The 16,128-nt window shown below is 38.9% G+C and overlaps 1 protein-coding gene across 1 annotated transcript; it reads left to right on the top strand.

Annotated features, from left to right (window-relative positions):
* The first annotated feature begins 6,177 nt into the window (after positions 1–6,177).
* Positions 6,178–15,867, top strand: LOC103713872 (cingulin). The gene is made up of 7 exons (XM_008800920.4): positions 6,178–8,645; positions 8,737–8,895; positions 8,981–9,160; positions 9,240–9,434; positions 14,319–14,417; positions 14,488–15,117; positions 15,252–15,867. Exons 1-7 carry the CDS (start codon positions 6,549–6,551, stop codon positions 15,579–15,581), a joined length of 3,690 nt encoding a protein of 1,229 aa, XP_008799142.2. The 5' UTR covers positions 6,178–6,548; the 3' UTR covers positions 15,582–15,867.
* The last annotated feature ends 261 nt before the right edge of the window (positions 15,868–16,128 follow it).

Here is a 16,128-nt window from a genome sequence, read left to right as displayed (position 1 = left end):
CAGACTTCCAGTGCAAGATTATAGTTTTCCTATGAACCAATCTGCTCATCAACTTGACAGAATTTTTTTTTCTTTTTTTTGTTTCCTGAAGGCAGTAGGCACCAACTTGATAGATTTCTTTTTCTAAAAGCAGTAAATACCTGTGTAGAGAGAAACAAAAACCAATCAAACACTTGTTTCTTCCACGTCATTGTTTCTTATATTCCATGCAACAGGGGAACGCCAGCGAAATCAGATGCCTGATTATTGCTGTTACTTTCCTCAAGTTCTCTTAGAAATAAATAACAAGCAAAAATTTGTAATTGATTTGAGGTCAGCTTTATGGGTGCTACTTGAAATCGATCTCATTACGCACATAGATTTCAGTTAAAGATCTTGTTGCATCAGAAAGCAAAAAAAAGGAATGCCAGACATACATTTATAAATTGCATTAAAAAAAAAACTCAGAGGAACCAGAACAGCATATGGAGATCTCTTGAAGGACTAACCTTTTAAGATCATTCATCACCAATGTTGCTGATCAGAGGAAGTACAGAATGACAAAAAATGTTTGTCATGCAATCATTCCTTCTTCGATGAGATGATCAACATCATCTCAAGGAAGGTTTCTGACTTGAGGATCAAATGAATCAAGGCTAAGAGCCTGATGTTGTAGAACATTTCCATCTCAGTCTCCACCGTTGCATGAAAACTATTGGCGAACTATTAAGTTGATGTCCAGCAGCCTAATCTTGAGAGAAATTCGAACAATGGAAGCAAGTTCACATGAATTTATTTAATATGAGCATAGAATTAGTATTTTGCATGAATATATCTAACCATAACTACAGCCACAAGAAAGGCTATAAAGGATTTAAGTCGGGTGACTCAGGTCCAGGTCTGGCTTATCCTAGATTCAAACAGATATTTAAACTCAAATCCGATCAATTTCCATCATGATTCATGTCAGGTCAAATCCCTTTTCATGTCCTCCCTGTGGAGGGCATAGATTTAAGAGAACCGACATCCCAGACTTCTGAAAAGTATCTATTAGTAACACCATGTCCACCAATAATTTCTAATGTTTAAAATAATCTTTTTGAGGAACCAAATTTATTTGATAAGTAATATCTAGCACTACTAAGTACTAACTAATGTTAATCTGTAATTCTTTATCATGAATATCTGTGACAATAGAGTCTTCTGTATGAGTTTCATTATATCAGCTACAAAAGCCCAATTCTTAACAAACTTCTATTTTCTGTCATAAAGAAGGTATGAAGAATGAGTGCTAGTATTAGAGCACAAGGGTGAAATTGAAATGGTTTAGTAAACGGTGCCAACTGAAATTTTTAATTTGGTTAACTCATATCTATATATATATAATTTGGTTGCTAAGGGGTGTAACCACTGCAGCAAGCCCTAGTTCAATATGGTTCACTATATTCCAGTTTGAACTAGGACAACCAGTTCACTTATTATCATGACTGAAAATCCTCTAGAGCCCTTGTTGTAACATTCCTAAAACCATTTTCTTGTTGTACTCTAATGCACATTATTCACATGTACCTGCTGTCTTTCTGGTGTCCCTGAAGTGGAAACACTAGCTTCGATCGCCTGCTAATCTAACACAGTGTTTGGTAATTCTTCTGTATATTTATCTTTTTCTGGCCAAAGACCTGTCGGCGTTGGTTGTCATGCTAGTGTTTTAGCATACCACAGGAGTAGATGATTACTAATTAAACAGAGGCTTGCTTTCATGCTACTTTACAGATGCTTCGACAAAGCTGAGCCTAATCTTATTTGATCAGATTTGACTGATGGGTAACTATTATTTTTTTTCCCCACTGAGAAAAGGTGTTAATATGTATTGCAATTCCTGGTCTTTTTCTCCAACTGATCTGATCCATCTTTGTCATAAAATCTATTTCAATGCAAGCAAAAAATTCCCCACTTCACTCATTGTTGTATCACCTGTCAGAATAGCAGTTTCTTTCATATATTACCTGAACAAACAGCTATCAAGTATGTATGTTGTTTCATATTATTGATATGTAAGAAATTCCTTTTCATAGATCCTAAGCTAATTTAAGTATCAGGTGAAGGTACTTTGAGCTGAACCAAATTGGGTCCAGATGGCATAAATTTTGTATGTCGAGATCGCATAGGCATGAACACATCAACAAAGAGTGATTTAGTCCCAGTTCTTACGATGCAGACGATTCCACCAAATTTAGTTTGCTCATGCAAGTTTGATTATCTGAAAGTTACATATGTTCTAGTAATTAAGCTTGCCTAACCTTTCCTTAGGATAAAACAAAATGAAGAGTTATGTACCTTCTGTTTCCTTTGTTAATGTCCATGTCAAGCCACAGTCAAGCACATATGAGAGGGCTTAACAAGGAGTGGCTACAAACATTAGTTCTCACAGGAGGAGCATATTCTTTGGTATATATCTTTCACAAGCAACATTCACAGGTCACATACATTGGCAGTTGTGATATACTAAATAGATCCAACACTGAGAGACTGCCAATATGATGTTGTCATCTTTTCCCTGCTTCATTGCATCTAGTTGTTGGATCCAAGACCAGGCAACATAAGATAATTAAACCATTAAGTTCCTCAGCCATTCCCATCTCAAGGAAAATAAAAGAAAGCATCACGAGATCACATGCTGCCTTTCAAAGGTCCTAGCAAGCATTGTCTTTTATCTCAAGGAAAATAAAAGAGGTGATATCTAATGGTAAGCCAATCATATGGCAGGTTTGCTGGTTATTACACTTAATTCACATGGTCTTATGTCTAACATAGAAATTCCCACTATTTCCACAGCTCTTTGTCCCATCTTTGATGCAGAAAATATGGACTAAGTTGATGAAATGTCAACCTCATTATCTGTCAATAAATCCACACCATACAAGGAAGTGGAGCCCCATTTATATGCATGCTTGTGCTGTCTATATATGGCTGTATACTTAATTTTTATGATGTTTGACTTGGTTTGTAGTGTTGCTTATGTCTGGTATTCTCTGTATTACTATTAATTAACTCCTTTTTTGGAGTATGGACACAGAAATTTTTACCCATATGCAGCTTAGCTCCATCAGTCATTCATTTTATGTGGGGAACTCTTCATTTGTCACGGCGACATGGCTAGTTTTTCAGAAGTAATTTGGTGAGGCAGATTTACTGAATTTGGCAAAATGCAGAAATTTTGGCGATAAATTTGAAAAGTCTATTTTAACTCAGAGGTGATTTTCTAAAAAATTCACTTTATAATCAATTTTGCAACACAAAAAAAATGCGAAGTGGAATTTTTTACAAAATCCACTACTCGAATAGAGAGGGAGCAGGGGGAGATTTTAGGAGCATTATGCTATTCGATTAATTGAAGAATGCGAAAAAACTTTTATATCTAGCAGAAACATGCAAAAAGAACAAGCAGAAGTGTCGAAAAAAGAAAGAAAACTAGCAAGGACAAATATGATGAGCAGCATCATTTATAAAAACTGGCAAGGACAAACATGATGTCTGGCATCATTTATTCAGCACCACAAAAGTTTCATGAGTAAGCCATGGATAATTTATGATAAGGTTGAGACTCATTAAGTACTTGATGAACATTTCAACTATTCAGGCATAACAAGCTAATTATTGAAGAATTTTATTAACATGGCAAGTATTTTTCTTTTGAAGGAATAATAACAGGGCAAATATTGAGTAAGCATTTAAGAAACACCTCAGCTCTGGTAATACAACTCATACTAAGTGCCTCCATCTGAGTCCATACCTACAGTCACCCTTGAACCATGACAACACATCTTTGTCTTCTGCCTTCTATCTGGGGTCCTATATCTAGACTATGAGAATTGTATCATTCGCCACACCGGCCGAGCCTCATGTGCTTATTTATGTAGGGACATGGATTGATTCTGAAAACATAGTATGTCACCATTTTAAATATGTTGGTCACTTTCGCAACCATCATATTTAATTTTATTGGCAATATGCATATTACTGCATTAATTATTTTTCTTTGATCCAAACAAATAGAGGGACCACAATCCTTAAAGAAAAGAATATAGGGACCCCAAATGCCAGGACTTCTGCTGCAGCAGGCTCGCCAGTTGCCGACGCAGAGAGACAAATGACTTGCCTTCTCTGCCTATGGTGAGGATTGAACAAGATATTTCTTCTTGTTAATGACTGATTGCCTACTTAGTTTATAGCGAAGTTTGGTTTAGAATTGGCCGGCAATAACAGTTAAGGCCAACTTAATCTGCTTTACATGCTGATAAGAGGAGGCCTCCCTTTTATATATCACTGGCAACCTGAACTTTTCTTGAAAGGCATAGCAATCATCACATTTCTAGAAGCTCATGCTTTAAGGGACACCAGAAGTTCCAAGTCATTGTAGGGCTCTTGTACTGAATAGTGATTTGTTATCTGCAGACATTTCAACATGCTTGTTGCCATCAAAATTTGGATGGCCTAGTAATTTTAATGAGGTCAAGTTTTAAAAGATAGAAAGCCTCTAATTTCATCCTATTAGTCATGACCAGAATTCTCTGACACATTTTCAGTAATATGCAAATAATTTCTTGCATAAGTCTGACGAAACCATGATCATCTTGGGAGGGTTGTTTCCAAATGCAAGGCCGCTTCTAAAGAAGGTTCATTATGATTATTGTCGCAATATTTTCCAAGTTAGTGTAAAAGATTTTACTTACAGTTTCATCATGGAAAGACTATTACTAGAATTATTCTCTCTGTTCTCAGATAATAGAACTATATTCTGAATTTTCAGATTTTTTTTCTCAAATTTGATGATTTACAATGAAATTTTTATGGATCATTAGGCAGTTATATTAATTGGAGATGTTGCTGTCTTCTGTTGGTCTTGTGTGGGATGACTTTTCATGCATTTATCTAGATAGAAATGTTATAGTTTTTCTTTTATAATTCCAAACATCAACCCCTTGTTAGTTTTAGATGCCAAACTTGTGACTCCGCAATCAACTTGGATGATGAAAAGGAAACTTGAGGCCAGCACAACTGTGATGACCGGCACCCGGTTCTTGAGGACATACGCAGACTCGTGAGAGAGTTTGGCTCCTTCTGTGTGGCAGACCGGATAGCCTCATATGCTGCACATCATTCTGAAGAGATGCTCTAAGAGAGTCATGAGTCTATTTCTTCCCTCTCCGTCAACTTCTCTTTTTTGATTTTATTGGTTGCACTCATGCTCGACTAGTGTGAGTTGTCGATATATCAGGAAAAAAAAAGGTCGGCTACCTAAGTTTAATCATGAAAAGGATTTTCGAAATTGGAAGGAGATGGAGTAGGTGAAAGGTAAAACTTTTTGAGTTTGCTTAGGCAGAGGCTGTGCATGCTCCATTTGTTCTTCTCAAGTATAATTTGTCAAAGCTGAACTGGTCTCTATTGGAGATGAAACAGAGCACTTTTTGAAAACAAAGCAACCAAGGCTTCCATTTGCTGAAAATTCCTACAATCAAGGTTGTGGAGGATCATGACCAACCTCATCGATGTGAATATCAGACGGTGAGCCGGTTTGATGACTTAGAAATGCTCATCCTGTCAAGATTTCATCATTCAGCGGTGCTTGGATTTTTCCAACGAGACATGGAAAACTATGCTATAAAGATAGCCAAACAAACCTTTAAAGGTCAAAGACATCCTTTGCAAGGGAAAAATTCCTCAAACCATCTCCTTATGGTAGTGTGAAAGAGCTAATAGAATACGACAAATTTATTTATATATCATATATTTTTTTACACCCACCGCCATCGCAAAGGAAGTGCAACCCTCCAAGCCATTCCTGCCTCTTCCAGAAGCTGACACCAGATCCGACAAGCGAGTATAACAAAAGGCAACATGTACTCCTCAACGCGCTCGGTTTGGATCCCGGAAAACCGAGTTGTCTCCCGGTCCAGCCGCAATACATTTCAGGCTTTGGGCTCGTTTGGTTCGCGAGAAAAAAAGCGAAAAAAGTATGGTCAACAAAAAAAATAATGAGAACCGCGTGCTGCCCCTCCCCTTTGTTAATCTTTTGATCTTTATTTACCATAAAAGGCATTTCGACGTATCTGAAAAACTGATTTTATTTAAAATAGCTCTTTTGAAAAGAAAAGGAATAAAATTAAATTTCTTTAACTATTCATTCCATTCAAAACAATAACAGCTCCAGCTCTTAAAGTCTCTCCCCCACTCTCTCTCCCTCTGTCCGTCTCGATCTCGATCTCTTTCTATCCAAACCCTAATCATAAATCACTAGAAGAGAAGGGAATAAGAGGAGGGACGGATCGGATCGCCTTCCGATCCGGCGACCGGGGCTCCAGATCCGGCCATCGGATCTCGAATTCGGAGTCTCCGGACTTCGCGGGAGGCGGCGCCGCTGGCCCCGGCCGGGAACCGTAAGTATACTCCGATCTCGAAAAAAATCTGATATTTTTTTACTCGTTTTGCTGCAGTTTCTATCCGCGATCTGTGTGTGTTTCGGGTTTTTTTTTTGGTGATTTTGGTGTTCTTTCGTCTGGGTCTGAGCAATGACGGCGGATGCGAAGGAGTGTAATGGTGGATGCGAGGGGCAGAAGGTGGAATTCCAGGGGAAGGTGGGGTTGGGAGCGGTCTTGGAGGGAGATCGGAAGCGGAAAGAAGATTATAACGGCATTGCGTGCCGGGAGGGGGAGGAGAGCGGAGGAAGTGGGAGCGAGGGTTCGGATGATCCGGCCGAGAGGGATCTCGATCCGGGGGAGAAAGTGTTTCCCGTGGACGCCGAGGAGAGCGGTGGCCCGCCGGCGAATGTGGGTTCCTTGTTGGAGGATGTGGCCTTCGGAGATCGGGAAGCGAGTGGAGAGAAGGGAGGTGATCGCAAGGAGGGTGTTGATTCTGTTGTGAATTCTGAGAACGGGGTGGAAGATCGGAAAGATGAGACGGCGGTGAGTGATTCGGCTGAGGAGGAAACGATGGAATCCAAGACAAATACTGTGGCGGTGGCGGAGGCGGAGGAGAGCAAGGGGAAGGAAATTATGTGCCGGGGTGTCTTGGAGGACAATAATGGTGTGGCCAACAATGAATTGGAATTAGAAGAACGGAAGGAGGAGATTGTCGCTATAGAGACCGAGCTCCGGGTAGAACCAGAATATCTTGCTGAAGTACAAGAGAAGTCGGAGACCACAATGACTGAGACTGATGACCAAATTAGAACAGAATTTACTGTTAAAGTTGAGGAAGGGCAAGAGCCTGAGACAGTGGTTACAGAGACTGACCATCAAGGTAAATTGGACGTGGGTGCAGAGACCAAAGACCAACTGGAATCAGGATCACTTGAAGTAGAAGAAAAGCTGGAGTACATGGCTGCCAGTATAGAGACTGACCACCAAGCAGAATCGAAGTCAGAGGCGGAGAATGTGGTTGCAGAGAGCAAGCACCAATTGAAATTAACATCATCTGTTGAAGTGCACAAGCAGGATGCTTTGACTGCCAACAGAAGCACTCATGATCAAGTGGAAGCCAAATTATCTGTTGTGGTGGAGACACAGGAGCCCCAGATTGTGTTGAGGGAGAGGAATGACCAAGAGCAATCAGAAGTACTTGTTCGGAAGGAAGACAAACAGGAGCCCATGACTCTGGTTTCAGAGACAAAGGACCAAGCAGAATTACAATCTGCCGAAGTAGAGTTGAAAGAGGTGACTGAGGTTGCCGGTGACCAAGATGAACCAGAAGCAGTAGTGAGAGTAGGAGAAGAACAGAAACCTGAGAGTGTGGTCACAGAGACTCCGGCATCCGAATCTCTTCCTCTTGAGCATGAGAAGGCGAGGCTGTCAAATGAGGCTGAAGAAGGTCCACCTGATGAATGCTCAGCTGAAAATGCAGCGTCTTCTGAACCCCAATGCGAAACCAGCTTCCAAAAAGCAGATAGCAGTGAATCTGCTGAGAGTCATGAAGCCAGCATTACCTCTCGCCTTGATGGCATGGTGAAGGAAGCTGAATCAAGTGGCGACCAGGAATTTCTGAAAGAAGTCAAAGTCAGCACTAAATCTGCTGAGAATGGTGAAACCAGCCCCACAGAAACTGAAACAGACATTCACAGTGCAGATGGGCCTGGACCATCTGGTCCTGTTGGTGGTGCAGATGTAGAATCAGAAATAATAAATGCTTCTATTAATAGTGTGGTCGAGGTTGAAAATGTTCTGGTTCAAAGTAAAGAAAGCATGGCCGTTTGTTCAAATAATTATACAGGGTTAGATAGTAAAGTTTGCAATGAAGTGGAAATTGAGAATCATGCTGTTGCAATGGAATCAGACTCCAGGATTAGAAATGACTCTGCAGAAAGTGGTGAATATTTGGCCAGCTCTGTTGAAGGTGACCAAGCTACAAGGAAGGATGATGATGAAGAACCTATTAGCGAGGAAGTTGAAGCAGTCAAAGTGATCCAGGCCCCACCAGAGGATCCTAGTGGCTCAGCTCTTGATGGGGAGAGGGTGGATATACAGGGGGTGAAAAGGCAGCCATGTTACATAATTAGAGTCCCTAGATTCACTAATGATGAGCTATGGGCGCAAATACAGCATGCTAAATTGGAACTAGAAGAGAAGACGCGAAGCAGGGATTCTACTAGAGTTTCAGTTCAAAAGAAAAAGGTAGTGAATGCTTACAGATGGCATACTAGTCTTTTGAATTTTTTTATTTCATTTTTGTCCACTTATGCTTGAACTGTAACATTTCTTTCAGGCAACTTGTAATGACTTCCGGGAAAAGTTAGAAACTGCAAAGGGAAAAGAGAAAGCTGTAAGGGCTGCATATAATGCTAAGCGACAAGAAATAGAATCTGTCCAGTCAATGCTTAACAAGATAAAGAATGCAACCTCAATTGAAGAAATTGATAATAAGGTAAAGTCTTGTTCCCCTTCAGAAACATTAATTATTGTTTTTGCATCTTCTAATTTCTTCATTGTTTTGTTGCTTATGTATGTAGATAGAAGCAATGGACCGTGAATTTCAGCATTCGACGATGGGTTTGAAAGAAGAAAAACAACATCTGCTTAATATTAAGCAACTGAGACAACGTCGTGAACAGTTATCTTCCAACATGGGCCCAAAATCAGAGATTGATATGGCATTTGACCAAAGAGACCAGATTGAAGAGCGCTTCAAGGTATATATTATTTTCAAATGTGATTTTCTCATGACCTACTATATTTGATGTACTTAGTTTTTAAATTGGTTGCTTGCAGACTTTGAAGAAGGAACTGGATTCCCTTAAAGCTGATTTATCAGAAGCTGAAATAAAGGGAAAAGAGGCATGGAAAGACTATGACGATGAAGTCCGGCATTTGAAGGATCTACAAGAACAATTTAGAACAGCTGATGAGATTCGTCAAAAAGCATATGGACATTGGAGGAACCTCAAAGATGAGTCATTTAAAAAGGTGTGTTACCTTCTTACTTTAAGAATTCTCAATGGTCTTTGTCTGATTGTAGAGATTGTAGAGAATACAATTGCTAGCATGATCAGATGGTCTAGCTCTGTTACTGAAGTTCTAATTTTTTTCCTTTTCCAACTTCTGGCATGCTAGTTGTGATTCTAATGGGTATGATGGAGATTTCAATTATGAGTCTTGACTTTCATGCTAGATAGACTGGATAAGAGACACCTATAATATCCTCATCTTCATTCTGTTTACAATTTTGAATTCCATCTTTGTTTCCCAAAAGCAAACATGTAAACTTCAAATCTGGCATGATGTCAAATAAAACAGTCCTCTGCATGGGTATAATTGAGCACTTCAGGGTTGCTTTGTAAGATGAATAGAGATACTAAGGGGTTGTTTGGGTACCGAGTTTTGCTATAATGGGTTTATACAAAAACTGAAGTGATGGGTTTTGTGAAAATGCTTGCTTCGGGTATTCTCCACAAATCTGGTTTTGTAGGAACGGCCAGATCATTAAGCCTGAAAAATGGGTGTCCCTCTATTTCTTTTTCTGTTAAAAACCTGCTTTACAGAATATCAGGTTTTATGATTATCTGTTGTAAGAAACGAGGCAACCAAACAGCCCTTAAGATGGGGAATACTATAAATTCAAGCCAAAAGAAAGTCATAGATGGTGGATCTAAGAAGTGCATCATTCTCTAATCAACTCTACTTAACTATATTATATCTTATTATCCTATTTGGTCTTGTACTTAGTCTGAAAATGAATTTCTATTATTTTGCTTTGTACCTCAAATCAATCTTTGATGGAGTAGGATTCCCTGTACGTGCAGCAACATTGAGCATCTCAAGCCCTTGATCATGTTCATATTATATGTAAATAGATCATGATCTTTCATCCTATATTAATTTTTTACTAGCATGGCATACTGGTAAACTTAGGTTTCAGTCAAATCAATAATAGAATGGTAATAAATTTGAACTTGGTTGAACCATGTGAGAGATTGATCCTATTAATAAACCTCATGGGAATAGCTGTTGTCAATTCTTCATTACTGATGATTTTAATGTTGCCTCTAATGAGACCTTGAAAACGAAGTTTGAGGCTCATGAATGATGTTTATTGGGGTCTTAATTTTGGTTCCAGATGTGTAATCAGTAGATGCTAGCAACAAACACAAACAATTTTATTTCAGATTTGAATGTCTAATATTAATTGTAAATTAGCATACCATATCACAAATAGCATAGGCTATCATAATTGGAACACTGGAGTAGTAGACAAGTCTTCAGTCAAGAGAGATTTGAGGATAGTTTTTTTTTCCTGTTATTATCAAGGATAAGGATGTTAGTGTTGGATTTTTGACAAAGTTTGGAAGAATGATCCATGAAATAAAAATAATATATATTGAGTTAACCCCAATAGGGAAAAAATAGGTATAACTGATTGAAATTGTTGTTCAATGTTATGCACTGCACAAGTCTTCCAAGCAAGAGATTACAATATTTCTTTTACTTCCCAACAAATGGAGGACTATAGTGCCTGATGAACAGCATGAGAGGGAATTTGCGTCGCAATGACTGGCGGGATTTTTGCAAGAGATAATTTATAAAGCTGACTTCTGAAACAATGTTGAAGCTTGTTTAGTTGGTGGCAAGGTTTTTGACCTTAAACAGGAAATAGTTGGACCAAGAGACAATTTATGGAGTTGGTCCTTAAGAAATAGAGATGAGGGAATTTTAGATCCATTCGACATTGCTGCACTATTCTGTTTTTGAAAAAAGGAGAACCGAAATAGAGTTTTTGTTCTTTGCTGAGTTTCTGTCAAAAATAACTTGTTTGGTGGGGTCTTGTATCAGGGTTTTCTTTTCCCCCCTTTTTCTTTGAGAATAAAGAGTTGGCATGAGGTTAAAGCCCAGATGTTTTAGCAATCTATCATGGAAAGAAGGAAAGGGAACGAGAAGCAGGACTACTGGGGCTTGGATTGGATTAGAGCCCAGCATTGCCAGCAACTGGCCAAGATTGGAGGAGAAGGGCAAAAAGGGAAAGGAATGATTAGAAGAAGAGGATTAAGTTAGAGCCAAAATCTAACAGCAACTAGCCATGAATGAAAGGAGAAGCGAAGGAGAAAATGAAGAAGGGGAGGAGAAGAATTAGAGGAAGGAGGGAGATATGGTCTGGTAATTGAAGAGGAGAGAAAGCTGGCTGGATCTCTTCTGGAGACCGGGAATAAATGCTTGGAGATGGTAGAAAGTGGACGGGAGTGGAGATCTGGAGAAAGAGTAATCGGGCACTTGAAAGCAAGAGCACGGATCTCTTGCTTTCACTTTTTTCTACATAAGAGAAACTGGTGAAGCAAACATTTCTTAGTCATCTAAGGAATTTTGTCCTGATTATAATTCGAGTTTGTTTTCCCTGATTATACTTGAGCTTGAACATGTATCCGGGTCATTCTAAATGTCCAAGTGAAATTATTCTTTATAAAATGATTATCTTCCCATGAAAATGTGTGGCCTTAATCATCTCCTATATTTTACATTTTTTCCCTCATGGCTTTCCTCAGCATCTCAACAAATGTTACTAAATATGCAAAATAGGGTTGGAGGACATCTAGCTAATATTTTTTCTGACACTCTAGCAAGCTTGAACAAAATTTACACATGAAAACATTATTAAGAAGGATTGCTTAGATGGCTACATTTACTGCCTAAGCATATCATGGCCATTGAGTCCATGTAAATGCTTTAACACTCATTTAAACACTTAAGCAGTAATGTGGTCTATGTCGTCATTTAATGAACATGGAAATGATAGAAATATGATGGTCATATGTGCCATCTGCAATTGGTAAGCTTTCGAATCCAGTGGAGTGTATACAATAACACTCTAGATTTGGCATGCAGCCCATTTAAATGCTCTAACCCTTATTTAAACAGTTAAGCAGCAATCCAATCCATGTTGTCATTTAATGAGCATGAACATGATAGAAATGTAATAGTCTTATGTGCGATCTGCAATAAATGCATAATCAACCTTATCCACATCAACTTAGCAACTATATTATTTGCTTTAAATATTGACTGTCAAATTTTTGGGTGCAATATAACAGATATGTAGACTTCTGCATTGAATTCCTCATTCCCTGCAGCTGACTTTCACCTTTGTTTTTCCTTTTCTCCGCGCCACGCCCCCCCCCCCCCCCCCCCCCCCCCCCTTCTTTTTCTTTCTATCCAGCAACCCCATCCTTTTTTTTTTTCGTTTCCTCATGCTGTCTTTATTTTTCTTCATCTTCATATTCTTAATTTGTTAATTTTTAACTTTTTTTCACAATGTTGTGTTCAACCAATGCTGTGTTCATTGCTTATACCCTTTGTCGTCAATTATGCTATTCCTTGTGATTGCAAAGTGTGATAGAGCAAATCGGGAAGATTTCTGGATGAATTCCATCTCTAATTTGACATTCGAGCTTTATAGATGACCATGATTGGTTGAACAGCTTTGTAGGTGTTCAGAAGAAAACCAGCTAGCCTAGGCCAACGGCCAATAACAAGGTTACGTATTATTGATAACAACATTCCAGCTAGTATTAGAATTGATAGCTTATCATCTATCGTTAACTGTTGTTTAATGCCCATCTATTTGCATCAATCTGCTTAAGGATGGTAGGCCATTTTATACTCTGTTTCTGTTTTGACAGCCTATCTTGAAAATAGACTTTTTGAGTCTAATTAAATCCATGAACAAGAACCTTCTAATTTACAGTAAATTTTACTCTATATGTCAGTGGTCTAACACTCTTTGGTTCCATATAGCCTTTTCCACTCATTGTTCCTAGAGATGGTGAATACTATTTGATGACCGAAGCCCCTTTCGACATTTGATGATCATGTTTAGTCCTGCTGATATCTAGATGCAAGTTGCTGTTTTAATGCAAATGTTTCTCGTCTATTAGTTCCCTTGCAACTTTTATGAGTCCATGATCTTAGGGTATGTTGAGCGGGCAAGAAAAATTATAAAGTATGATTACCTGAATTGCATATCATACCAGGCCTGAAAAAATTTAGTGGCTTATGTAATTGAGAGGTGTTGGTTATGGTATCCCTCATTTGACCTCAAGCTACATCACACACAGAGCCCGAAGAGAAACTTTGTGTGGTTACATATGAAGCACGCAGAAATGCAAATGGAGATGACTGAATTAGCGCAGCCAGCCCACCTCCTTGTGTATGTTTGTAGGCAAACTTCTGCATGCTTATGACTTGATACCCTTTGTTACCTGTTGATAACACTGCAACCCAATCTGCTAGCTTGGGTTCGATGATTATGAGAATCATGAAATTCTGAATGCATTTGCAACTTCTTATTTGATATTTCCTCTAATTTTATCACTATCAGCTCAACTTTCTTTTTTTTTTTTCTCTGAATTTTGTTATAGGCTTGTAGCTCGCATCTCAGTTCAAAATCAACCGTGTATTTTGTTTCTGTCTTTTCTTTTTGATTTTTTCCTTTATATCTTGTTTGTCATCATATTTCTTTATTTTGTTTAGATCTCTATCAGTCGAAGCAACTCTCTTGTTCTGAATTTGAGATTTTTAGCTTTAAGTTCCAGAAGTCACAGTTGTGTTCTTTATGCTGTCATGAATTTGGTGCAGTTTGGTTCTCCTATATGGTGAAAGCTTTAACTGTTGTTAACAAAGCATACTTTTTTCATCTGTGTAGGCTTGGCTTTCAACTGCAGGAGAACTTACTCTAGTAGAAAATGCAACCTCATGTTTTCTTGGAATACTATATGATAAATAACCATTTAAAATAAAAAGGACTACAATCGGTTTCCATGTTACTATTGTCAAGTGATTGTGATTTATTGCGTCTGTGTGCAGAGCAAATATTTTTACATGTACAAGAGTGACCAGGAAGCTGCAGCAAAATATTTATCTTCCGGGGACAGAAAGGGCCTTTGGTTGCATTGCAGCAAACAGGTGAATGCCTATTTTAACTTCGGATCCGCAAGTAGCAATGTAGCAGTTTCTAATATTCTTCGCCTTACAGGTGGAAAAAATTATGGAGCTGTGGAACAACAATGATGAATTCCGCATGCAGTATGTCAAATCAAACAAGAACAGCACATTGAGGAGATTGAAGACATTGGATGGAAGATCGCTTGGCCCAGATGAGGAGCCACCTGCACCACGTGCTACTGTAGACAAAAGCTCAAGCTCTGTTTCAAACTCATCCAATGCTAACCCGCCTGTAACGGTTATAGCTTCAGAAGCGAAACCAGAGAAGTTGGATTTACTGTCTGCTCCTAAAGAAAAGGAGTCATTTCCTCCCTTGCAAACAGCCCAAACAATTCAGTCTTCTAAATCCAAAAAATCTACCAAGCCTACTTCAAAAGAAACCGTCATGGCTCCAGTTTCTGACAGAGAAGAGGTAGAAGCTGCTCCAAAAGAGAATAGTCGGACAAAAGAGGAAGAGGAACAGGCAAGGAAGATGGAAGAGTTGGCTAGGAAGGAAGAGGAATTGAGAAAGGAAAAGGCTGAAGCTGAGATGAAGGAACAGTTGCGGTTGGAACAGAAGGCCAAAGCCAAGGAGGCTGAGGAAAGAAAGAGGCGGAAAGCTGAGAAGGCCCAAGCCCGTGCTGAATGCCGAGCGCAGAAAGAATTTGAGCTCAGAGAAAAGGTATTTCCTTTTCTAGATTTTAGCTGCTGAGATTTAAAATTTTCACATGGTATCTTTATCTTCAAATGTATCCCTCTTTTGAGATAGCTCTCACATCGTTGTCACTAAAATAAGTAACGTGGATGGTTGTGCAGAAGAAATTAAAGAAGGAGAAAAAGAAAGCAGCAGCAACATCGAATACAACAAATGGAGGTGCCGGAGATCATGCTCCTACTCCTGCTACAGACAGTTGTCCGCCTGAAAATGCTCGGGAACCAGACAACCAATCAGCAACTGCTTCAAAAAGGCCCTCAAGGCCATTGGTAGCTGCAAAGCAATATAATAAGATATCACCTGTTCCCTTGCCCCTTCGTAACAGGGGTAAGAGAAAGATGCGTACATGGATGTGGTTGGCTCTGGCTACTCTACCGGTACTGGCATGGTTTTTCTCCAGAAACTACAGGGCTTTCAGTTTCAGCCTCTAACTATCTGGCTTTCGAGCATATTTATGTATTTACACATATCTTTGTTAGTTACAGTCTATAGAGTTTAGGAGACGTGTTACCAATAGATGAGTGGCAGCCATTCTTTTTTGTGCACTATTCATTAAGCCTTTTTCATTTGGATTGTTTTTATTTCTATAGTTTGCTCTTTTTCATTTGCAATTGAGATTCAGGAGGACGTTGATAGCTGTCATTGTTTGATTTGGACAGATGCTTAATTTATATGTTGCTTAAGTCCATAATAACAGCAGTGATATAGTTTCAGATATCTCCGGTGAATCTTTCAAATAAGTCATATATTGTTCCTCTGTTACCTTTCTTTTTTTTGTTTTTTCCAGAGAGCCCATTGTGTGGTTATAGGATGGACGGTTCGTAATGGACTGGTGTTTGCGGCTTTTAGATTGTGATGTATGTGTATCACAGTCTGTTTATATCAAATAATTGAAACAGTGAGGCTTGTTGATGGGGATCAAGCCTTTACTTTCCTTTGAATGCTATTGAGATTTTCTGTTCAAACTATTTCTGATTC

This window comes from Phoenix dactylifera, chromosome 11 (assembly GCF_009389715.1).
Source record: "Phoenix dactylifera cultivar Barhee BC4 chromosome 11, palm_55x_up_171113_PBpolish2nd_filt_p, whole genome shotgun sequence".
NCBI classification, from domain to species: Eukaryota; Viridiplantae; Streptophyta; class Magnoliopsida; order Arecales; family Arecaceae; genus Phoenix; species Phoenix dactylifera.
This window is presented reverse-complemented; position numbering and strand designations above follow the sequence as displayed.

What these genes read in the sequence shown, in the direction of transcription:
- LOC103713872 (XM_008800920.4), top strand. Translation starts at nt 6,549, where the DNA reads ATGACGGCGGATGCGAAGGAGTGTAATGGTGGATGCGAGGGGCAGAAG. An exon ending in AGATTGAAGAGCGCTTCAAG is followed by an intron (nt 9,161 to 9,239) that starts GTATATATTATT and finishes GGTTGCTTGCAG; the next exon opens with ACTTTGAAGAAGGAACTGGA. An exon ending in GGTTGCATTGCAGCAAACAG is followed by an intron (nt 14,418 to 14,487) that starts GTGAATGCCTAT and finishes TTCGCCTTACAG; the next exon opens with GTGGAAAAAATTATGGAGCT.